Below are 25,906 nucleotides of genomic sequence, written 5' to 3' on the forward strand. Positions count from 1 at the left end.
AATTATTAATTAATATTAAGATGAAAAGGATATTGTTTCTTCTCTTCCTTTCCTCCAGAACTGTCCCTTTTCTCTTTCTTTTCTACCTTTTCTTTATCATGCCTGGATTCCTATAAGGAATGGTGAAATTAGTTGGGGAAGGGAAACCAAACACATTTAAAACAACAATCAGCTCAAAATCCCTTTTCATCACCCAATAGCCATAATGTTTCTTCAAAAAGTTAATATGACACCAAAAGCACAAGCAATAAAAGAAAAAAAAATACACTGGACTCAATCAAAAGGACACATCACAAAAATAAAAAGACAGCCTACAGAATGGGAGAAAATATCTGCAAACTATTATCAGGGATCTAGTATATAAAATACATTAATTAAAAAAACTTGGGGCTGGGGATCTGGCTCAAGCGGTAGCGCGCTCGCCTGGCATGCGTGCGGCCCGGGGTTCGATCCTCAGCACCACATACAAAGAAAGATGTTTTGTCTGCTAATAACTAAAAAATAAATATTAAAAAAAATTCTCTCAAAAAAAAAAAAATCTTGCAACTGGGCAACAAATAGACAACTCAATTTTTAAACGGCCAAAGCTTTCTGAATAGATTTCTCCAAAGAAGATATACAAATGGCCAACAAGCAAATGAAAAGATATTTAACATCATTATTCATTAAGGAAATGCAAAAAAGAACCATGAGATAGGACTTCAAACCCATTAGGATGGTTATAAAAAAGAAAACAATAACCAGTGTTGACAAGAATGTAGAGAAATTTGCACCCTGATCACTTGCTGGAAGAAATGTAAACTCCACAGCCACTGGGAAAAACATTTTGACAATTCCTCAAAAAAGTTAAACATAAAATTATTATATAACCTAGAAATTCCATTTCTAGGTATATACAAAAGAGGATTAAATACTTCATAACAGCACACAATTACCTGTAGTAGTACCATTCATAGCTGTCAAAAGATAAAAACCACTAAAAATCCATCAACTGAAAAATGGATGAAAAAATGTGGCATATTCGTATGCTATGTACTCATAAAAAGAAATCAAGTAATGAAAGATGTTACAACATGGAAGAACCCCAAAAATGTCATGCTAAGTAAAGAAGACAGAAATAAAAGGCCATATTATTGTACAATTCCACTTATATATAATATTAAGGATAGGTAAATCCATAGAGACAGAAAGCAGATTAATAGTTGCCAGGGGCTGGGAGTAGGGAAAGTAGAGAGTGACCGCTTAACAGGTATAAGGTTCCCCTTTAGGACAACTGAAATGTTTTGGAACTAAATGGAGATGACTGTGTAACATTATCAACACACTAAATGCCACTGAATTGTATACTTAATTTTATGTTATATGAGTTTTACCTCAATTAAAAAACACATTTAAAAGGAGCAGCCTATTGTTGGAGGCAAACAGAATTAAACCGTTCAAAATCCTTTTCAATTTTTTAAAACTGCATTTGTGAACTACTAATATACTGCATATATTATGAATATATATAATAATGCTTTGCAAACACTTTAGTAATGACATTACTTGATGTCCCATGCATGAGATTTAATTTGAATATTATCCATTAGCATATAAGAGAATATACCTTATACTTAATTTTAAAACCAAATACAAATTTCAAATGAGTTTATTATTCGGATAAAATATTATGAAATTGGTTCAAATCCCATTTAATGAAGAATTTGACACTGTAATGGTCAAGGAGAATCCATGATATTATATTTTAATCTCAGGAGTGAAGACACTAAAAGCAAAGAATTGTGGGTAGCAAAAAAAAAAAAAAAAAACACAAAGAAAGCTTAAAACTCAAAGACAGAAGTAGGTGGAAGTAGAAGAGAGGAAAGGAAATTTCAAAGGTATACTAACTCTACCCTCCCAGTAATTTGGGACTGATTTGGTTCAAATTCCCAAAACACATAATTTGCCCAATGCCTTTTCTTCCCAATACCAAAAAATTTAAAAACAAAAAACATGACTTGACTAGGGTAAAAATAATCAATATTTGCCAAATTTTCAAAAAGTTGATTTTTTCAAAGTATACTGTTCCATTATATTCCTAATTTACCTTCTTGCCACCAGAAGAGATTTTATCCATCTTCTCAGATTTAAATGAATCACCACCGCCTTTTTCTTTGCCTGAAGATTTTGACTTATTTTTTTCCTTGTCTTTCTCATTTGGATAAGGAGACTCACATGGGCTTTCACTTTTGTGTTTTGAAACCCCCACTAAAATTACAAAAGAGAAATCATAAAAGCCTTTTCTGATATATTTGATGATTGCTTTGAAGGTATCAATAAATCTACCTACTTGTTCCATTTTCCTCTTTCCGCCTCTTGGTTAAGTCTGGTGGCACTTCCCGGTCATTGTTTGAGTGATCCTAAAACCAAGAATTGTGAACTACATTGATCAACAGTTTATGCTTTTATTTTAAAGCATTACTTTTATACAAGAAAGGTACAGCTAACTAGCACTGGAGAATATTTGCAGCAGTTTCACATACTTGGTAAAATGGCATGAAAGACAAGCAGAGCTGGTAGAGATTACTAGGCTGAAGATCCTTATTACTGTAGAAGATGCAAACACACTTTAGGGTGAAAATACCAATTAAAACTCAAAACAACAGACTGCTATGGAACAAACTAGTATTTTTTGAAAGGTAAACACACTACTATACAATAATCAACTTTCCAAACTAGTTTTTAAAAAAGTACAAACCCTTTTCCGCTCTTTCCTGTCCTTTTCATCTTTTTTCTCTCTTTCTCTGGATCTTTCCCTTGACTTGTCCAAATCTTTCTTGTCCATTTCTCTCTCCTTACTCTTGGACAGTGGTGGAGGAGTATGATTAATGTAGAGCTGTTAAATTAAGGCAATATTACTAAAGATTATTAGTTTTCCAGTATTGGAATCTTTTGGGGTTTTGTTTGTTTGTTTATTAAATGAAAGACAAGTGGCAGTTAGACCCAAAGTTAAAACTGGTCAGCTGTCTGTATTACAAGAGATAAAATAAAAGAGCATCACACAAATACAAAGGTTTTCATGTCTTGTCCTTATAAAAACAGCAACTTAAACTCAATCAGTTCATTATTGCCTTGACTGAGACTCCTTATTTAGTAAATTCACTAGCCAGAGTCCTCATCATCAATCTGTTGTAAAGACCTATAACCACAAATATTAGAGTCCATATGTGGAAAACAATGACTGGACTTTCTCTGTTGCATAAAAAAATACAAACCTCTGCACAATCATGGAAATTTTAAATTCTTACCATCCATGAATAGGCAGTCAATGATGACTGTGAGCAAAAGTATAAAACTAAAACAGAGCTATGACTTTACTAGCAAGTCCTTTCTGCCTCAGTGTAAACCATGTAGCAACTGTCCAAAATTATTTTTTTTTATAAATGTAAATCAAAACTGCTGCATATTCTCTACTTCTCAAATAACCACAACTGAGAATGAAATTTGTCTAATTGGTTCTAATCAGCTCAAAAAGCCATCATGTGATTACATTACTAAAATACTGGAAAGTAATGAACAAATATTCTCCTCTGCTTGTTCTTTCTCTGCCAAAAGACAGAGGGGCAAGATAACAACCAGACATCAAGGATATTCTAACTCTAAGTAACTGAGAGATAACCCTACTTATACAAGTTATAAATATGGAAATCCACTATAAAAGAAAATATTTAAGCAACAGTCAGGAAATAGCCCAAAACCTAATCTTAGGGTATTATAACCATCCTACAAGTTTATGTTTAATTTAATACATTCAAATATTAGGCAACAGAATACCAAATACAACTCCATTACATAACTGCACAATTCCAGATGTACCTTAGAAATTAACAGAATATTGAGACAAAGTCAAATATTTTTACATGAAGGAATTCTTTGGTATTCAAAGGAATACAAGAAAAAGGAAGACATCAGTATGAGAATTAAACACATTTTTTTTACACCAAACAATTGCAATTCAGTGGGCTGAGAAATATTGCCATAGCAATGCAGAAGTATATTTTTTAAAATTTCAAAGTTTAAAAGTTGATGATCAACTGAAATATACAAAATGTTTATTAATAACAAAGAGCAAGAGAATGATAAACAGTCATAAAAGTACTTGCCTAAAAGATACTCTTGCTGGGTATGACTTAAATAACACTTCAGGATTTTTCTAATTGTGAGGTTTATTCACATCTTAGGTTAATATTATTTATTAAATGATAAAATAAAGGAAATAATTATTACTGCAATACTCAAAAAGATTTTTCTAAAAGAAGTATTGCTTATTTCTCCCCAAGAAAAGAGGGGTGTGTGTGTATGTGTGTGTGTGTATACAGCTCCCTAACTCTGAATCTTTCCAGTAGTTCTCTTTACTAAAATGGTTACTCACTTTTAATTTCTTAAAATCCTACTTTGCCTTCAGACACAGCTCAATAGCCATCAGCACTGCAACCATCCCTCAACTCTGCAACTCATTTTCCAATGAACTCATTTTATTGATTGATTGACTATGACAGGTGTTCCCTATTAATTTCATGTCATTTGTTTTTATCATAATAGTTTTTGGTATGCTATCAGAGCTAGGGTGTCTTTTCCACTTTTATATACTTCCTAGTGCTAACTACACACAATGAGTGCTCAATACATTGGCCAAATAAAATTAATAAAAGAGAGATTCCCAGAGGCAAAACATACCTAAAAGCAGGGAAACAATTTTATATGCACAAGTGACATGATAACACAAAACACATATCCTCCAAACTGTCTAGAAAATGAAAGCTATCCCAGAAACAGTGAGGTTATGCATAATCAATTTTAGAGATCACTCAAGTCCGGGAAAAAATTGTATTCTAACACATTCATATGCTATTAAACTTTCTAGACACATAAAAATGCAACATCAGCTACTACATATAACAGTACTTTGGATGTTTCAGCAAAGTCCAAAGGCTTAAGAGTTCATTTCAAATATGTATTGAATACCTAATTTATTGCTGAGCATCATGCTAAACACTAAAGATCTGAAAAGTGGTATGAGTCACATAATTTTAGAAGCATATTTATATGCCATTTTCAAATTTTTCTGGTTGCACGCAGAATAAGTAATTGAATATTAAGTGCCCACAAAGTTGTTATTTAAAAAAAAGGTGGGGAAACCGACTTGAATCACTATAATTTAAAAAATAAAAACACACTAAAGGAGCTGGGTTCCCTTTCTACTGCTGTTGAAATGGGTGCTAAGAATAGAGGAACCTTGATTTTAGTTCCCATTTTGATACTAACTAGCTGTATGCCACTGGGAAGTCTCAAGAACTTTTTTCAGCCTCTCATTTGTCAAAAAGACAGTACCATCTGCCCTATTTAGCCTCACAGCACTGTTATGAGAATGAAATGAGACAAATACATGTCATCTCACATTTTATTTTCAAAAGTGTTTTACGTATGTGAGAAACCATAATTTTCTTCATTGTTTAGAAAATTCAGTTAATTTTTTAACAGCAGATCTCAAACTGCTTCATAGTACATTTCAGTAAATAAATACAAGACTGTTAACCCACGAATTTAAAATAGCCCACACAAGCCACTGATGGTTAAGACTGGCACATACAATCCCAAACTGGTTATGAAGACCTACTATATTGCATTACATATTTAACTTAGCCAAAAAAATGGTTTTACTTTGTTGTTAAAGGTACTCATGGTAAAAGCTGATACTATTTTGATCAATATAGTATATTTTAAAAACAATGCCACATTCTTAGAGCACAAGCACATTAGCTAATCTACACTGTTAAAAAGTAGTGCTTATTTGCCCAGAATCCACAGACGTTTCATTATAAAGCTATAGGTCTAAAAGCAGTTAGTAGTCATGTCAAGTGACTTTCAAAGTTCCATTTGGTCCATCAGTAAGGAATCATAAATAGCAAATAGGCAGTAAAATAGAAAAAGTAAAGGAGGGTATGAATTTTATAATAAAAACAAAATGGCATGAACAATAAGCAATTCAACTATGATACTGAAAATAACTCCATAATTGTAATGATACACAAACTGTACACTATTTTTAGTAGCAGAATACCCAGAAAAGTAGAATAATAAAAATACTGACACATGAATACAAACACCAATTTGAGTATTCCCATCCAGGGGAATTATTATTTTATATTAACTGTATTTCATGATATTATGCTACAACTGCCAAAAAGATATCTCAGGAAAGGAAATATTTTTAAAAATTACAGATTGAAATGGACTCAGCTTTTTAAAAAGTTATGTGAATCCATTGAATTACCTTTTTGGTCTTCTGAGCTGTCTTTAAAAAACAGTCCAAAATAGTCTGTCAGATTCGAGAAATTAAATAACCCTATGCCGCCCCCCCCCAAAAAAACAGAAATTCTCCCCTCCAAAACCTTAAACTTATTTTAAATTTTGAAGCATAAAAGAATGCATAAAACAGCAAGCAAGGATAGATTATAGAAATGTTGCCACATTACACATATTTAATAACAATCTCTCTAAAGGGACCATTGTCATCTGTTCTTTCAGTTTGTGATAAGAAATTCTAAATAAACAGGGTACTTTTTCCCACTGATCCTGGCTTAATAATTTACTAGTGTGAGAGTATCTACTGAAAAAAAAAAAGAAGTAAAGAACTTTTTGGTTTACTTAGGCATGATGATTTTAAAAGACTCAAACCTTTGCAGAAGACTCCTTGAGTTCGATGAGACTGTCCTGTAGAAAATGAATGGAGATGACAGGTGAGCTGGCATAGTTCTCAGAACCCAGAGGAACTTTGGGAAGTATGGCTGTAACCTGGAAATAAATCAGCTACCTCTTGTGAAGATAAATTCCATGATATCATTATCAATATGAATATCAACAATAAAAAAACTATGTAATGGAATTATGTAAAAAAAACTAAATTATATGCACTCGATATAAGAAATAAAAAAATTTCATTCTTTCTGCTCAAATTTGTAAATGTCAATGCCACTTTTTTTTTAAATATCTCTGCACTTATGCTTTAAGTAATTTAAGAGGCTTAAGAAAGCAAAACATTTTTTTTTCTCCACAAAATATTTAAAACAGTGGAGGTCACTGTGGAAGAACATTAACTTATATTTTCATAGTCTTTCTTTAATTGGAAGATTTCAAACTTTACTTCACTTAAAACTCTTATACATATTTTTTAATCCTAGCTGAAAAATTTAGTGGCATTATATTACAATAAAACAAAATATATTCAACAAAAGAGTAGAGCACTGTTTTTGCAAAGCATCTATGATTGGTGAATCTCATAAATCCCACAAGAAAAAAAAAAGAGTATTTTAAAAAAAAAGAAAGGAAGAAAGAAAAAGAAATCAATTACGGTATTCCACCACAGTGCTCTTGATGAAGAATTAATAACTTACAGTTTTAAAAGTTCAACGTACTGCAAATTCAAAGATTCCATGAAATTAGATGACTTTAGTATTAAAATTAAATATGGAGCAAGGAATGGCTACCCTGAGTCTTCAAGAAGGCTACACCCACGATTTTGTGCTGCAGTTGAATGCCTGGGGTTTCTCTTTGCTGGGTGGTAGGATTGGATGCCACATCTGCTCTTATCGTAACGCAAGGTTCAACTTGTTGGGAACCCAATGGGTATAAACAAACCTCCAAGGGAAGATACAACAGAAGCTGCATGCTCACTGAATATACACAACTACAGGAGAACTGATCACCAAGGAGACTTTAAAATGGAACTCCTTTCAAGACTCCTTCTTAGAAGGCACATCGGTATGATGCTCATCAAGAAGCTTGATGAATTCAGAGGTATCTTGTTTATCCTGTATCATCCAGGAAGTCTTCAGTGCTATATATTCTTCAATATTTATGCTGAAAAATAGGCTTCTTTCTGCTGAAAAGATTCATTTGCTTGTAGCTACCATTGCACTCCAAAAAAGCCTGCTTAAAGCAGTGAGGCACTTCTGGGTAAAATTTCTCTTGCACTTTGAAACACTACAAAATTAGTGCTAGGTCCTTGAAGTTTTAACATTTTTATAATAAAAATACTCAATAGGAAAAAATATCAGTCCACCAATACAGAAAAAATTCATTTTCTAATGCAATATAAAACCTCCAGTGGCTCCAGTGAATACTTGGCACAAGACTTGAAGGAAGTCAGGACACTGGTATTCCAAACAGGTGAGCCTAACATGGACGTTGCCTTCCTCAGGCTATACTAACCTTTACTGTGGAGGAATGTGACGGAGAAGGGTGGGTATCAATTTTGCGGCGTTTTTGTTCTGTTAGGACAAAAAGAAATGGTCAGAATAGAGTGTATTTCTAGTTTTCCAAACACTTAAAAGAAAAGGAACAACTTTTAAGATCATCATGTGTTCATCTCCCTAGCAAAATCTCTACATAACTTACCAAAACAAGGAGACAAACAAATGCACATTAAAATAACAAAAAGGTAAACAAATATAAAGAAAGGCACACTTGCCCCTTTCAGGCTCTGCAATATCTGATCGGGGAACAGGTGACTTCAAGGACCCAGAAACTGTTGTTTTTTCTCCTCCTTTAACATTTTCCTTTGATTTCATTTCCTTTGCTATATCTCTTTCTCTGGATGGCTCCTTCTCTCTTTCCCTTTCTTGAGTCGATTTTGATTCTACGATGGGAACAGTCGTCTTGAATTTCTCATCTTTAGTTTTTTCTTCCTTCTTGAATTTTTCTTTTTCTTTGTCAGACTTAGGCGTTCTTTCCTTGGTCTCTCTTGCTTTTTCATCTTTATTTGGCCGCTCTTCCTTTGGTTTTTCTTTACCATCTTTACCAAGTACCCTGGCCTCTGGAGTAGTAGCTGGAGTCTTTTCTTTTTTCTCTTTTTCTTTGTCTTTCCCTTTTTCTTTGTCATTTTCTTTAACAGCTTTGCTGCTTAAGAATAAAAGTGGATTTTAGGACAAATACTCATAAAATATATTCCATGTTTAAAATCATAATAGGGTTTCTTATTGACTTCAAAAATCCTAGAACTAAGAGGAATCCTTTGAAAAGTAAAGGACAACTTAAGTAAAAAGGAAAATATTTCTTTATCCAGTAAATAATAAGCAAATTCATGAAAGCAAATTAAAAGAACATCAGGTTCTTTCTGTACACATTCATAATCTTTGAGGCTAACAAAGTAAAATCCAAAAATATATTCCACAAATCAACCAAGGGTGCTAGCATCAGGGGATGAATTATTGAGCTGGATGGATTTACTACTCTAAATTAGTGTAGGCTTTTCCTAGGTTAACTAGACTTACTCAGATTGCCCACAGCAATCACTCTATCCTAAATTTTTTTCTAACTTCACCACCTACATCTCCCTGAATATCCCAATATGGGAAACAAAACTGCTAAACCATAATTTAGATGGTGAGCACACATCATCAAAATAGGGGTATACACAAAATTTCAAAGTCCAACTTAAATGACTTTCATACTGCTCAACTACTACCCTCCTTCAATTTATGCTTAATGAGGCCAATTAAAGGAAATTTAGAATTGTGACATATGGCACTATGTTCCTACCTGTTTGAGCCACTATTTCCATTGCTTGAATTCCCTTTTGGTGTGGCACTAGAAGCTTTATTAACAGCTTTCACACCACACTGAGATCTCTCCCTTGATTTATCTGAAATAAAAATAAGGTTTTCTTTAACAAGCCCCTAAATGTATACAAACAATTTCACAGCCAAATGATTAGAGGATAATTAGAATCAGCAGAATGATTACTTTTTAACAGTTACATATTCTCACCTAAGGAATAAAATTATAATATTAGGCTAGCACCATACTTGTCACATGATATAAAACATTCCAATATGATAAAACAAAAACTATTATAAGTTTCTACAAATAAGCATACCAGTCTCCTCAGTACTGCTTTCATCTGATTTAGATGCACTTCCTATCGATGATGAAGAAGGCCCACCACCAGGCCCATTTTGTACACTGGCCACAGCATTCCTCGGAGGGGGGTCTTTGTGATGAAACTCATTTTCAGGTATCATGTATGACTTTTTACTTTTCAACTGCCCAGAGTAGCTGAAAGTCGCACAAAGTGTTTAAATATACAAATACAAATCAAAAAGCACAAACATGGGGTTTAAAAGAATAAAATTAGCAAATTATTTGTTCAACTACTTAGTTCCAAAGAATAAAAAATATTAATTTTCAGTAATTTCTTAAAGGTGCTTTTAGAGAGTCCTAAATACTTTCTTAAAAATAACTTCAAAATAAACTAATCCTTAAACTGACTTTTTTTTTGCTCTTGAAGATCTGATAAATTCACTATGATGTTAATATTACATTTCCTCCCATTTGAGACATAGTATATATGACTTGTGACACTATCATCCAGTATAGACCGGAAGTTGATAATCAGAAGTGACAACTCTCACCAGCCTGTGGGAACATGAGCGCATAATCTCCCATAATCTCCTGAAGTAAGGCAGAAGATAAACTTCAACACTGTAAAACATTTTAAAGTCTTCAGAATCCTTCTGTCAGCTAGTCTCATAAATTACATTAAAGTATAATTTTGTTACCCCATAGCCAATGCATATAGATCTGGCCTCTTCTCTTTTTCTTCTTGGCAGATTTTATGCACTCTTCTTTCCAAAGCCTGACCCAGATTCAAAACTTTTGGATACCAAGGAAGTATTTTTGTTAGCACAATCAAGATATTCCTGATGTGAGTATATTCGCCCGTTTCAAGGCAATGTACCGATGCCTACAACAAACATTTTAAGATCCATTATTATTATTAAAGTACAAATACGAAGAGAAAATACTTTTTAAAAACCCATTTTTTTTTTACCTTGGTTAGTTTGTAATGCCATTTATGTACAACATGCCGAAAATTTTCATAATCTAATTGATCAGCTTTATTTCCACCATCAAATCCAGTTGCCCGTAATATGGTAAGGAATCCTGGGTAGTTTCCACATTCCTAAGGAAAAACAGTTTGTCACCTTTCAAGTTACATCTGACAAAACAAAAGCTGAAACTTAAGTAGACTAGATCAATGATTCCACATAAAAACAGCATGAATATTTGGATAGGTAGTTTTCACAGAAAGGTTTGGATTATTGCATGATCCCAATTTGAAATGCCAGTTTAAAATAGAATAAAAAGGTATGCTATTCTTTACAACTGGATCTTAAACTCAGCTTCCCTTTTAAAATTGAACAATCTAAAGATTACTGCAAGTGGTCTTTCTATACATGAGTAAAACATAAGGTATTTATCATACCTTTTCATATGTGGCTCTATCACTATGCCACCTGGTCACAGTCTCTAACATGCAGCAAAGAAATCTCCCATATCGACTAGCTTCATTTTCAGTACAGCTTGCAACTGTGTAAATGATGTCAGAGAAAACCTACAGAGAAAAGTAGTTAAGAAAAAAAAAAAGCCAAGGTCAAACCAGTTTAATTATTAGAACATTGTATTATAGCAAGTCATACCAGGTAAATTCAGTCAAAATGCATTTCCCCTTTTATATTCATACTTGCAGAGACTTTTGGAGAGTCTGGCTATTGAGAGATAATAGCACATTCATAAAGCAACAACAAGAAAAGAACTTTTATAAAAAAAGCTGATTTATGACAGAAAAACTATCATCATTATCACATAATAACTTCTTAAAGACAGCTATAAATATGACTAGGACTGGGGGACAGTAAGCAGAAGCAAAACTGAAACTAAAATAGGCAGCTGACATGCTATAATGTACATGACATTTCTAAACCACAAAATGCAGTAATTCAATATAAGAAAAAAGCCAGATGCAAAAATCTGTGAATATGACCACACTAAAAAGCTTCCCTGATTTTATGTAGGCAAGAAGATGTAAAATTTTTTATTCCTTTTTGTGTTTTTTTTTTTTTTTGAGAAATGAAGAATGGAGAAGAATCCTATGATGATAAGACATAAATTCAAATGATGATTTAATAGCTTAATCTTGAATGCTGTTACATACAGTTATTACTCAAAGTGCTTTTTACATGTAGTGACTCATTTAATCATCACAACAATCTCATGAAGCAAGTGCTTTTGTCCCATCTTACAGATAAGAAAACTGAGGCACAGAGAAGTTAAATAACTTGTCAAAATCAGACTGCTAGAAAGTAGTAGAGCTAGGATTCAAGTTCAGGCACTTGGCTCTTGAGTTCATGCTTTTAACCAAACACACAATACCTCTATAATGTTTTAGCTATCTTTGTGTGAGACTTTTTAAAGTTGCAATAAAAAGAACTTACTCGATCATAGCAAAGAAGTGTGGAAAAATTTGGAGTTTTCTGTTGATGTACCAATTCAACAAAACGAGCACAGTAAACAGCATCAATTGCTGAAAAAATACATCGAGGAAATATACACAGCTGTAGAAATTTTGTGATGGTCTCATTTTTGGTAGATTCTAAAAACAAGGGAAGAATATATTAAGTGGTAAATTTCTTCCTCAAGTGCCTCAAGGCCACTAAATATGACAACATATTAACTTTAGTGTAGAGAATGCTATAAAACCACAAACTATTTATAGTTTGTAACCCAAAGGTCATGCCTGGGATAAGACTATCATTTTTATTCAATGTGTACATATTCTATCTACAATTTTCCCAGAAATATGATTTTTATACAGAAAAGTTGAATGATAAGCTGCTAATATTATAGTTATGAGTTAATTAATTTCACTTCAAACTAAATCAGTTCCTTCAGTGGAAATGTGAAGTTGATTCTGCATTAATGAATAACCAAAGAATGGGATAGTGAACACTGAGTTGAAATACAAACAATACACTTCAACACCTCCAAAGTTATAAAGGTTTGTTTTTTGTAATTTAGCAGTAGCAGGGATATGTAATATTTCCAACAACTTACTTGCTAAAAGCCAGTTGTCCTTTTCCAATTTCAGTCTCTGTAGAACTCTCTGTACATGTTCCATCTGTTTCTTTTCTTCTTCAAGAAGTTTGTCCTGAAGAGCAGTACAACGCTCCTTCTCTTTTTTCTTTTTATTTGGAGGCTACAAAGTAGAAGTTAGATACTTTCTAACTATATGCACATTACCCTCCCTTTTTAATTAAAAAATTTAACAGCTAAATGTTGGCACTTTGTAATAACTTCAATACAGATGTACAGTAGATCCACTTGGATGTGTTACTTTCATCTCCATTTCATCACATCCAGAACAGTGTCACAGAGTCTTGGCACACCAGGCCACCTTCCTTAACACTGATAAATTCCATCTGGGGCATGCATGGAGTTATCTTTGACTCTTCCTTCTTTATTAATATATCCCAATTATCTGCAATTATCTGCAGTATCCCACTATCTTGACCATGGTCTATATCTCATAATGAATTACCCAGAAAAGTCACCTAGGGTCTCTAGCCTAATGCTTACTCCTTTCCTTATCAAAAGTACCCTTAATACTGCTGTCATTACCTTTTTAAAGTACCATTTTTAATGATTATTACTTCCCTGCTTAGCTAAAGCAGCTCTCAATTTCATCTATTTTTATTTTTATTTTTTATTTTTGGTGGTGCTGGGTATTGAACTCAGGGCCCTGTGCATGTGAGGCAAGCACTCTATCATCTAAGCTATATCCCCAGCCCCCTCAATTTCATCTATTTTTCTATCTTTCAATGCCTTATATAATCTGGCACCATCCTTACTATATAAATTTATCACTATGCTATTTCTTCCTTTACTCGAACACTATAGAGTGGTGTCCCTTTTACCTCCATATTTCCAAGGCCTGCCTGACTTTAGACTCAGCTCTTCAAGAAAGTCTTCTCTAAAGAGTTCCCCTTCTGGAAAGTCCTACTGTTCTTGCAATTGGAGTCACATAGGTCACTTTCAGTTACCAGCACAGCCTTCAGAAGAAAAGCAAACTCAACTGCATTTTTTTTCTTAAATACTTTTCTAGTTGTCAAAGGACCTTTTTAAATATATATATATATTGCTGAGAATCGATCCCAGTGCCCCCCACATGCCAGGCAAGCGCTCTTCCATTAAGCGACAACCCAGCCTCCTCAACTGCTTTTTGATTAATCATAATTTCCATCCATTCACCAAGCCTCTGCCCCACCAATTAAGAGGTTACCATTAAACCCACTCAAGAAAATACTATCCAGCAACAAGAGCTTCAATAATCCCGAGCTAAAAAAAAATATGGAGTAACACTGAATTAATTACCATAAAGTTATTGCACTTGAGTTGCTAGAACAAAAACATACCATTTCCTGATTGTCATCAATTGCTTTCATCTGGACTTTTAGCTTATTGACTTCTCGTTCATAGCTGGTATGTGGAACAGCAAGGTCATACATTGTCAATGACCAGAATGTGGCATAGAATTGTGGGCTGATGTCATCCCAGACTTTGGAAACATGTAAGGAGACCACTGCTTCATGGACAGGAGCCATCACCATCTCACATGACGTAATGTACTTATGAACTTTATGCTGCTGTTTACTTCCCTTTTCTGATTTTTTAAGTTCATCATATTTTGACTGGAGATTAAAAGTAAAAAAAAAATTCATACACACACAACACAATTTATAGCTTTGACTTTCATGATATAAAAACTTGTATTCCCTTTTAAAGAATCAAGATGACCATCTTAAAAATGTTAATGGAAATTCTAGTTCCTGAACATTAACACTTTAAGATAAATCATCCCTAGAAGCTGTTCCAATCTTTAGTCTCATGTTCTGCAGTTTTTCAGGAGATTTAATAAAAGCTGATCTTCTGAGTGAGTGAACAAGATATATGTACCCCCAACCATTCTCCCCACCCTACTCCATCTTACTGCTCTATCAGGGATGGAACATGCAGGACTCCTTACAGTCCATGAACATGCAGGGCTTCCAGTCCTCCTTTTGAGATGTTTGACAGAACCAAGAGGAGGGTTGTAACATTAGTGAAGAAGTACAATGGAACTAGTAACAGCCAACCAAAGATGTAACGTAGTATCACTGCACACAGTTTCCACCAACTGTTACAATTTGCCAATTAATAAGCCAGATCAACTCTAGGAAAAGTTGAGAAAATTTCTTTAAGACTGCTAAAGTAGGGTGACCATCTGTCCTGGTTTGCCAGGGATCTAAAGGTTTATCCAGATGCAAGACTTTAGTGCTAAAACTGGGAAAGTTCAAGGCAAACCGGGACCAGCTGGTTACTCTACTGCTAAGCCAAATAAATTTTTCTATAATTAGCTGTGGTATATTGAAGTTTAAAGCATGTGATAACTAATGTTATTGCTTCTTTGGCCTGACTAATGTATGCTAACTTGGAAGAAAGTCAGAGGAAGGGCCATCCTCTTAGCTATATGAGAAAAAAATCTGTTAGTATAAGATGGACTGTATATCAGTCCATAAAGGAAATGTAAAAAAGAAAAGTAATACAGAGTAGAGTTGTTATTATCTCATGTCCATCAGTCTCTTTAGGATAAAAGAGCTCTCACCAGGAAAATTACACTTGAATTAGGCATCATTCTTAAAGTGTTAGGAAAGAACTTAAGTCTTTCAGTTTGTGCTAAACATGTAACCCAAAAATAGATGGTCAGAGGTCAAAGGTTCTATACCAGTTCTGTACTAACAGGCAAGAGGCTCAACTCCTTACAGTCCAGGTGCCTTACTTCCTAAGTGCCTTGGATGCTGCTCTACCCCTAGGTTCAATGAACTAAAAGCATAACAAGTCCTTAGTACTGTTCTAGAAGTTCTGGAAGACTTATCTCCTGTTATCTCCATGTTAGAGAACATGCTGACAGTGAGAATATACAAGTGACAAAGCTACAAAGAAAACTAGTTATGAGTGTAAGTCTCAATTACATCAGAGACCTGAGAGAATAGCAACCGGGGAACACAGGGTTTTTAAATTTATAAAGTAGATCTTATTGAAGGTAACTAATATGAATCTAGGTGAGCAGATGACATCTGCTAAGGTCTAACAAAACATGATAAAACAGTGCTGAAACTACATGCATTAGATAACACAGCTAACTAATTTGAGAAAGACTTAGAACATGCACTGGGGCAAAGCTTTTCCTTCAAACCTGTGTCTCAAGATGTTTCAACAATTAAAAGTAAAAAGTATGCTACAGGTATGAGAGGGCTATTTGATAACTCCAGTCTCCCCAGTCCTTTGTTTCTGAACCTGTGACTTCTATGGCTAGGCCTCCTCCTAATCCCTATCTAGTTAGAAAAATAAGCTGGATCAGAAAAGTCAGTGGTATTTCATATTTACCTAGGATGACTATTTCTTGGTCTAGTTAAACTAACTAGCACTTGAAGCTCATATCTTCAGTAGAAAGAAGAATCAAACAGTTTTTTACATCATAAGTCACCTGGGAAACAAGATGTATGGAACAGAACTGGTAACAAATCATTATACTGTACTTCTGACTACTGTTCAAAAAGTTCTTTTCTTATTGGCCTAAAAATCTGAGCAGTGTTTGGTTGAATTATTCCCAAGAGAGACTTGTAATCACCAATTTATGGAAGGAACCCAACAGTCCTCTAATATTCATGTGCTTTCCTTCTTTCATGAAAGGCCCTTCAAAAGAAGGAGTTCACCTAAAATACAAAAGTAAGGATCCCCAGGGCAGTATGGATGACCACCCAGTGCAACCTATGTTGCTGAGGAACTCCCTTTTCAGAGAGGGGCATGAAAAAGAAGTTCTCTCTGCATGGACTATATAACCAACTTCATATACTCTTGTTTTTTTCCTTAGCCCTGAGAAGGAAATTCCACTTCTTTGATTTTCTGTCTCTTAAAAAACACAAAAACAATATTTTACATGGGCCAGTAAATAGGTAAGTAGTTACTGGTATGAATGACCTGCTCCATTTTCTGACCAGGAAAAATTCAGACAACCAGGTGTTCCTGTTTGCCAAGGTTCATTATCACCAATTAGTGTGTTCACTTCTCAGTACAAGACAGGACAAGTCAGAATTTCTGAGATTAAGCAATTCTCCCATCTCAGATCTTCAAGAAATCAGATCCCTTGTTTCTATAGCTGAGACACATCTACTGTGAGGTAGAGCAACAATTTAAGACATAACTACAGAAAGACAGCATATAATTCTTCGGATTGAGAGATTCTAAAGGGGAAGAAGAGGCCTAACCCTACTCCCTGATCCTAGTTTTCTCACTAGAGTGTATAGGACAGAAAGTATTGCATGATGCTAATAAAGTGGTAATTCAATCCAGGAACATTTAGTTAGTTATTAGAGGGAAGCAAAAAACTGCAGCAGTTGATACATAAACACTAACAGTGAATGGTCAATTACACGATCAGTTGAACCTCACATTTCTCAGCACCTTTTTTGCATACCTCTACTACACAGCTCTGTGTCCCTACTGGAAAAAAAAAAAAAAAAGAAGGAATCTTAGTTTAAGAGAAAGGAACAAGATCTTCCCCAAAATCTTAACTGAAATTTCTATATAGTACAGATTTTAAAACAACAAATAAACAAAAAGGCCAAAATCCATGTCTACAGAAAAAATGAAGGATATGCTGGGGGTTCCATAAATTGACAAGGCCCTAAGGGGGGAATGAAAAGTAGGTTCCCATTAGAGGTCATGCTTTGCAGGGACCAGTACAGGTGACAGTTGAGGAAGGGCTATCTACTCTGCCCCATATCTTCACTGGAATTCCAATATAGTCACTACTGGGATGCCATGCTTGGGAAGTTTTCAGCTTATTTTTTTGGTGTGTATTGTGGGGTGTTGCCAGGGATTAAAAACTCAGCGGTACTCAACCCCTGAGCCACATCCCCAGCCCTTTTACGTATTTTATTTAGAGTCAGGGTCTGACTTGCTTAGAGCCTCACTTTTGCTGAGGCTGGCTCTGAACTCGAGATCCGCCTGTCTCAGCCCCCACACCACTGGGATTACAGGCCTGTACCACCATGCTGGGTGGGCTTTGGCTTATTTTGAGCAGGTTTTTTAATGGTTTAATTTAAATGGAGAGAAGAAAATAACCATAAATACACCTTTCCTAGAAGCTAAACAAAAGAAAAGGCAATAATTTTTAGGCATTGGTTGTTAATTCTTCTTCCTTTCTAAGCATTATGGGTAATAGTCATCTGACAGGAATATTCTGAAAAAAAAAAAAAACAGGTTTCTCTGTAGCCATTAGGAATGCTACTCAAGAGACATACTCATATTCACAAGCATCATAAACACACACACACACACAATAACAACCAAAACCAAAAAAAAAAAAAAAATCACACACACACAACACACGCACAAATTCCCAAGCACTTTTCAATTTACTGAATTAGAATTTTGGGCCTGAGGATGCTGAGTTTTTAAGATGCTTCTCTGGTAATTCTCATCTGGGTTTGAAAACTAGTTTGCAAGTGTCCATAAGACATCAACCAGGACAACTGTTGGAGCAGTAACAATAAAATGACTTTTGGGGGGTAGGGAGGTAACTGGGGATTGAACACAGGGGTGTTTTTCCACTGAGCTGCATTCCAAGTCTTTTTTATTTTTATTTTTTATTTTTTTTGTACTTTGAGACAAGGTCTCATGAAATTGCTAAGGCTGTCCTTGAATTTGCAATCCTACTGCCTCAGCCTCCTGAGTCACTGGTATTACAGGCATGCACCACTACACCCAACAGACTCATTGTTAAAGGATGTATTTTCACTTATATAAATAGAGGAAGGAGAATGGGAGAGGGGAGGGAGGGCGGAAAGGAAAATGGGGAGATCATGAACTGAAATCAAATTCCATGCATGAATGATTTTGTCAGGATGAATCTGATTACTATATATAACTATAATGTGCTAATAAAAATAAGCTATTAAAAAAAGGATACACTTGTACACCATTTGGAAATGAATATTAACAAAAGATAATAACTCTAAAGAGACCTAATCTATATTAAACTAAAATACATTTAAAACTCAAACACTTAAGAAAGAATTTTGAATCATTCTTGAATGGTAACAAAGATACCTGTACTTACCGAAATATGATGCGCATACATTGGCCTAGACAGAAAAAATGCTGCATCATGGGGTGTATGGAATTCATTACAGAGCACATCAATTGAAGGCACTCGCTTTATATAATCTTCTGTGCTTAGATTTGATGCTAAAAACCCACCAAATTGTACCAGGGTATCATGACACTAAATTTTTAAAATGAGACAAAAAACACAGAATGTTACATTCTATAAAACCATCATAAACATTTTCAAAAATGATTAAGATATGTCATTTTAATAACATTTTGATCAACAATTAAGAATTCAAATTTTAATTGTGGGAACATGGTTGGAACTGAAGGACATTATGTTAAATGGCATAAGCCAGGCACAGAAAGACAATTACCACATGTTCCCACTCATATGTAGAAGCTAAAAAAGTTGATTTCATAGGAGCAGCAAGCAGAATGGTCACTAAAGACAAAGAAGGATGAGGACAGAGGAGGAGTGATATGTTGAGGCTGGATCACAGGTACCAAACTATAGTTACATAGAATGAATAAGATCTAGTGTTGAATAGTACACAATAGGCAAATTATAGCTTACAACAATATATTTTACAAAGAACTAGAAACGGGGAGTTACAAGGTTTCCAACACAAAGCAATGATAAATGTTTAAGGAGATGGAAACGCTAATTGCTAATTTAGTCATTACACACTGTATATAGCTGATTATCACACTACACCCCATAAATACATAATTCTTATATGTCAATTAAAAATTTTAAAAACTTAAATCTGATGCTTTCACATATATATTGGCCAAATAAATATTTTACTATTGTCAAAAAACTACAAATTTTACATCTAAAGACTACCTACAAACACAATCACAAAATCATATTACAAAGAAGATGCCAATGCCCTAATAGGTTGATTAATCTAAGGCTTTAATAGTCAATTAAGTCTCTTAAGTTCCAAGCTATTATTTGGCATTTTAAATAGAATATATTTACCTAAAATTACATAAAATAATATGCACAGGCAAATCAAATCCAATTCCTTTGCTATTAAAAGATGAAAACTTTATAGTATACATAAATATTAAGCACTAAAACCTACAATTAGCACACTAAATGTGTTTAACTATCACCAACCATATTGCAAAGAAAAAATGAGATGGCATCTACTATGTTGTGATTGAATTCCAGATTTCCAGAGATAAATAAAGATAGGAAAAGAAACAACTTGAAACTGCAGGAATTTAATAATAGGATATTTAACTAAAAACATTATACATACTATAACATCTCCTACAGCCATCTCTTAAATACCAAAAACGGTACAGAAATAGAGGCCCTAATTTCAGAATGTCCATTTGAACATTACCACTCTTTCCCACTCACATGACATGCAAAATTGAAATTTTCCAAATTATGTCATGTTCTCTATTTCCCTTTATCAGGATTTAAAAATCTACATCAATACAAAAGTCACTTTAACTTACCTGGTCATAGAGCTTTCCCACAAGTTTCAAATGTTTCTCTCCGCCTTCCTGAAAGATTACCCCATTCCTCTGCTGAGCCATAAGCAAACAGAGAGGAAGAGCAAGATCATGGTCCAATAATGCATCCTTTAATCTCTGAGAGGATTTTTTAGTGTTTCTAATCTGGCCAAAATAACCACCCTGCGTAAGAGAAAATAAATTTACTGGCATACAATGCACATAGCCCATACCCTCTGACTTGATAAAGACATAGAAGAAAGCTAAGTCATAATTTTGAAAATAAAATATTCCTACATTTGATATTCCTTCCTTTTTTCACAAATTTATTCTAATGACACCATTATTGATCAACTGAATTAAAGATAACTGTTAATTGTATTTAAACTTCTGCATATTTTCCATTTTTTCACTTTGCAGTCCCTTGTCAATTTTTATTCAATGTGGAAAAGGTTCAATAGTTACTATGCATATCACTGAGGATATCACTGAGCACTGAAGATCTAGAACTTCTTTTTAGTACACATGTAATACTGTCTTTTATATTGTTTTTTAAAAAGATTACTATAACTAATATATCTCAATTTTTTAAAAGGGAGGTAGTATGGTTGCTGAAAGGGGACACATATGGCTTTGACATTGGCTTTATATACTTATGTATTGTTTGAATTTGGGGGGCTTCATACCTGGGATCAAACTCAGAGACAGGGTTGCTTAGGGCCTCATTAAATGGCTGAGCTGGCTTTGAACTCACAATCCTCCTGCCTCAGCCTCCTGAGCTGCTGGAGTTACGGTTGTATACCATCACACCTGGAACATTCCCTCCTTTTTTTTTGGTACAGGGGATTGAACTCAGGGACACTCAACCACTGAGCCACGTTCTCAACAACCCTATTTTGTATTTTACTTAGAGACAGGGTCTTACTGAGTTGTTTAGTGTCTCACTTTGGCTGAGGCTAGCTTTGAATTCACAATTCTCCTGCCTCAGCCTCCTGAGCCACTGGGATTACAGATGTGCACCACTGCATGGAGCTACTGTTTAAATTTTTGACTATGACCATGAACATAGTAGTGCTACCTTATAATATATATATACCTTATATATATTCCAAAATTCATTGTATATTTTTGAAACCACAGATAGCATCAAACTATAAACATACAGCATTTTTTTCTATACAGGCATACATATATGATAAAGTTTAATATATAAATTAGGCACTGTAAAATATTAATAGTAACTGATAAAGAATTATAAGAATATATCACAATAAAAATTATGTGACATTATGTGTGGATGTTCTCTCCCTGCCTCAAAATATTTTATTGTACTGTACTTTCCTTTCTTATGATGCAAGATGATAAAATGTCTATGTGATGACATGAAGGACACAGGCATTATGATGTAGCATGAGCCTATTTAAGTGAAGTGTTACTTGAATTCAAGTACTACGATGATCAATCTGATAATGAAGACACCTATTTATATCATCAATCTGATAACTTGAGATGGCTACTAAGTGGCTAATGGGCTGTTAGCATATACAACATATATATGCTGGACAAAGGGATGATTCACATCCCAGGTGAGAATAAGTGAGAGGCATGACTTCATTCTTCATCATGCTACTCAGAATGGAGTTCAAATTAAGACTTATAATCGATATGTATCTGTTTTGTGTTGTAGCATTTGTTCTGGAAGCTTGTATTTACATTTGAAGTGTATCTGGTGAGTGGGCTGGAGCCCTCATCTGGGCCGGGGAAAAAAAAAAAAAGAAGCCCTCCGGTCAAAAAAAAAAAAAGACTTATAATCATTACGTATTATATTACATATATATTATACATAATAATTATATCTGGATTTTTCTATTTCATATTTTTGAACCATGATTGACTATGGATTAATTGAAACCTTGAAATACAAAACCAAAGATTAGGTTTGATCAGTGTACATTCTAAATTTTAAGTCAGTAAACAAAAATAGCAACTCTTACCTCAGCTTTTAGCTGCTCCCCACCAGTCATGGCTTCTAGTTGCTCCATTGTCATTTCCTCTGTAATTTCTATTCCTGCCATTTTTTGTACCACTTCTTTTAATATAAGCAGGTCAAAACTATTCCAAAAGTAAAAACAAATATTCGATAGTTAAAACATCCAATATGAAAGCCACACTACACTATAATTAATATACTGAGAATGCCCCAATTATTTGTACATACACATGGAGGAGAGGTTAACACGGTTTTTAAAGAACTATTCTGAAAAAATATTTTATGCATGTTTATGTTTAATTTTTTACTTGGAAATAACTTCAAACTTACACATAGGATACAAATAATTAAAAGAGTATAAAGCACACTCAGACCCTATACCCCAATTTCATCTACTTTTACCACTTTTACTCCTGTTTGCTTTTATCTTTTGCATTTTTTCTCTCCTTCCCGTTCTATGCACGCACAGGATTTTTGAACAATTTGAGATGAATTATTTAAATCATGGCCTTTTATTCCCTAAAATTCCTAAGAACACATTTTTTAAAAGCAGAGCAATTCTTTTATATAACCACAGCATAGTTATCAAGTTCTGTAACTCTAATACTTAATCTACTATTCATATTTCATCTTCGTAAGTGGACCCAATTTCAAAAGAGAGTTATCGTGCAAATTAGTATACAAGTACCAATGAAATAATTTTTCTTTAAACTGTGTTTTAATCAGATGATCACAAAAATATATTCACAGTACAGAAAACTGAGTATAGATTAAAAGATGTTTGTTCTTCTAGCCTACAGACAGTAAAATGTATAGGAATAGCTGATAAATGATCTGTTGACAAAATCCTGGGTCTACACATTCTAAAATGTTTTCACAAAGTCAAAATAAGAAATCAGTCAAGAATCACTTTAATACTTCTTTAAAACAACAGATAGAAAGCAAACAAACTAAAAGCTATCAAAAAGCTTTAGGAGGGGCTAGAGTTGTGGCTCAGTGGTAGGACACTTGCCTCGCATGTGCAAGGCCCTGGGTTCAATCCTCAGCACCACATAAAAATAAAGGTATTGTGTCCAAGTACAACTAAAAAAATAATTTAAAAAAAAAAAGCTTTAGGAAAAAAATTTCAATTTCTGTGATACTAGCCAATTTATTGCTGATGATGCTTAATATATATACTAATTCACTATAAGTACTAATATTGGACCAGAATTAAATAAATTTTGGTACTTATAAAGAGAACACTGTTCAAAAGTTATATAAGCCTTATGTACATCTTAAGTTCAAATTTTTAAAATAATTATACTTTAAAGATACTATACACTCCTTTAAAATAAACATGTTCCTACCAGATGCTCAATGTGGTAAATTACTGCCCAGAAGCACAATATGCTTTGTCATGAGAAGATATACAATATACCATGTTAACTATTTACTCAAAAGCCTAACAGGCAGTCAAAATAGGTAAATGTATCTTTTTAGTGAGCTACATTTATAGGCAAATACTACATTTATTTCTGAAAAGGGGTGTCTCTCTTTGTATTAAATTATAATTTCTCTTCATTAAAAATTCCATATAAATAAGTGAGCAACTGTTCTACTTGAGCCTATAATCAACAAGTAGTCTTTCAGGACAGATGCCTATAATCAACAGTAGTCTTTCCAAAACCACAGGTGCACTCTAATTATTGAATTTCATTTACATATGTTATGATTACCTTTTGCCTGCTTTGAGTTGATTGGCCACATACTGAAGGAGACCAGCAAGATCAATTGGATATTTACGAAAAACCGCACCACAGAAACTAGCCAGACCTATATAATTTTTTTTAAAAAAAAAAGAATAAACATTTCATAAAACAAAATGCATATTGTCATTTCTTCAACTAATTCGATTTTCAAGAAAAAATGAGGTAAGAATGATTATATTGCTGATGCCACTTGTATATCTAAAAACTATAAATAAATTTTTAAAAGTTTTTAAAGCACAGGCAACAGAATACAAATGAATAGTGATAGCTAACATTTATTGAAAGTGTGAGAGTGTGTGTGTGTGTGTGTGTGTGTGTGTGTAAAACAGCGTATCGAACACTTTACATAGACTATCTCATTTAATGCTTGCAACAATTATCTTAGATTGGTATAAATGTACTGATGAGGCCAATATATGTCATGTAATTTGCTCCTGGTCACACAGTACAAAGTAGTGATTCAAACCTATGCCACCTGATTAATGAGGACACAACAAAAATCTTGCAGATCACAGAGTAAACTTAAATGATAAAATACCCCTCTCGAAAGTTTGAGTCAAAAAAAAAATTTTTTTTTGTCTAGAAACATGCTACTAGTTGTGAAGCACCAAGGAAAGAGGTAAAGTATTGCAGACCAAAATGAAGACAAAAGACCAGTTTTAACAAATAGTGCAAAAGGTTCCAGCAAAGTGCAAGAAGTTCAGATTAATGGAGCCTAGAATATTGGGAAGGGTAAAAACATGAGGCTAAAACAGTAACCTGATTCCATAAGAACAACTTGTATGACTTATTAAATATTTTAGATGTTATAGGATAATAGGGAACCAGTGCACAATTCAGATATCAGACACATCAGGTTGAAAGAAAGAGAACTGAGAAGGAGTGTGACCAGTTCTCTGTAAGATCAACTCCTTTAAAATAACAGTAATTTAGGGGCTGGGGTTGTGGCTCAGTGGTAAAGTGCTAGCATGCATGAGGCACTGGGTTCAATCCTCAGCAACACATAAATGTAAAATGAAGATATTATACCTACCTATAACTTAAGAATGCTTCCCCAAACTCTACCATAGTCAATAATGGTCTCAAGTTTGGAAAATCAATAAGTATTATATAGCAAAGGACTTGGACACTGTGTACACATCTAAGTGCCTTGTTATTCTTAAGAGCCCTCGACAAATATATTCTTGTATAGAAGTTCATTGGATCAGACAAAGAGTAATGAAGGGAAGTTGGGGGAATAGGAAAGATAGTAGAATGAATTGGGCGTAACTTTCCTATGTTCATATATGAATACATAACCAGTATAACTACACATCATGTTCAACCAAAAGAATGAGATCAAAATTGTAATAGGTTGCACCCCATGTATGTATAGTATGTCAAAATACACCCTATTGTCATGTATATCTAAAAACCACAAATAAATAGATTTTTAAAAAGTTTAAGCATAGGCAACAATACAAAACATAGCAGTTATCACCAACAGTAATCTCATCTTTGAAAAAATAAAATTACTTACTCTGAAGCCAGCTCGAGATGGTTGTGTCATCATGTTTCATTCTCTCCTTTTCTGGATTAGCCAAAGCTTCAATGATACAATCTTTCATACATTAAGAAAAAAATATTTAACTACATCTCGAACAAAGACCCTTACAACAAA

At 33.9% G+C, this 25,906-nt stretch overlaps 1 protein-coding gene across 5 annotated transcripts in view; it reads right to left on the bottom strand.

Moving 5' to 3' along the window:
* The window catches only part of THOC2 (THO complex subunit 2), a 118,364-nt gene that overhangs the window by 9,040 nt on the left and 83,418 nt on the right, over positions 1–25,906 (bottom strand). For 4 of the 5 annotated variants that reach the window (XM_081277144.1, XM_081277141.1, XM_081277143.1 and 1 more), the window contains exons 18-37: positions 25,766–25,846; positions 24,214–24,310; positions 22,500–22,617; positions 20,509–20,688; positions 19,040–19,204; positions 14,292–14,567; positions 12,934–13,075; positions 12,315–12,472; positions 11,306–11,434; positions 10,871–11,002; positions 10,599–10,783; positions 9,917–10,095; positions 9,580–9,682; positions 8,510–8,940; positions 8,251–8,309; positions 6,718–6,753; positions 2,738–2,875; positions 2,330–2,399; positions 2,087–2,247; positions 34–110 (exon numbers count right to left, since the gene is read on the bottom strand). In XM_081277144.1, the coding sequence (XP_081133270.1) occupies positions 34–110; positions 2,087–2,247; positions 2,330–2,399; positions 2,738–2,875; positions 6,718–6,753; positions 8,251–8,309; positions 8,510–8,940; positions 9,580–9,682; positions 9,917–10,095; positions 10,599–10,783; positions 10,871–11,002; positions 11,306–11,434; positions 12,315–12,472; positions 12,934–13,075; positions 14,292–14,567; positions 19,040–19,204; positions 20,509–20,688; positions 22,500–22,617; positions 24,214–24,310; positions 25,766–25,846 (2,917 nt within the window). The remainder of the gene's footprint in view (positions 1–33; positions 111–2,086; positions 2,248–2,329; positions 2,400–2,737; positions 2,876–6,717; positions 6,754–8,250; positions 8,310–8,509; positions 8,941–9,579; positions 9,683–9,916; positions 10,096–10,598; positions 10,784–10,870; positions 11,003–11,305; positions 11,435–12,314; positions 12,473–12,933; positions 13,076–14,291; positions 14,568–19,039; positions 19,205–20,508; positions 20,689–22,499; positions 22,618–24,213; positions 24,311–25,765; positions 25,847–25,906) is intronic. The other variant, XM_081277142.1, reaches the window with a different exon arrangement.

This window comes from Spermophilus citellus (assembly GCF_964194105.1).
Source record: "Spermophilus citellus genome assembly, chromosome: X".
NCBI lineage: Eukaryota > Metazoa > Chordata > Mammalia > Rodentia > Sciuridae > Spermophilus > Spermophilus citellus.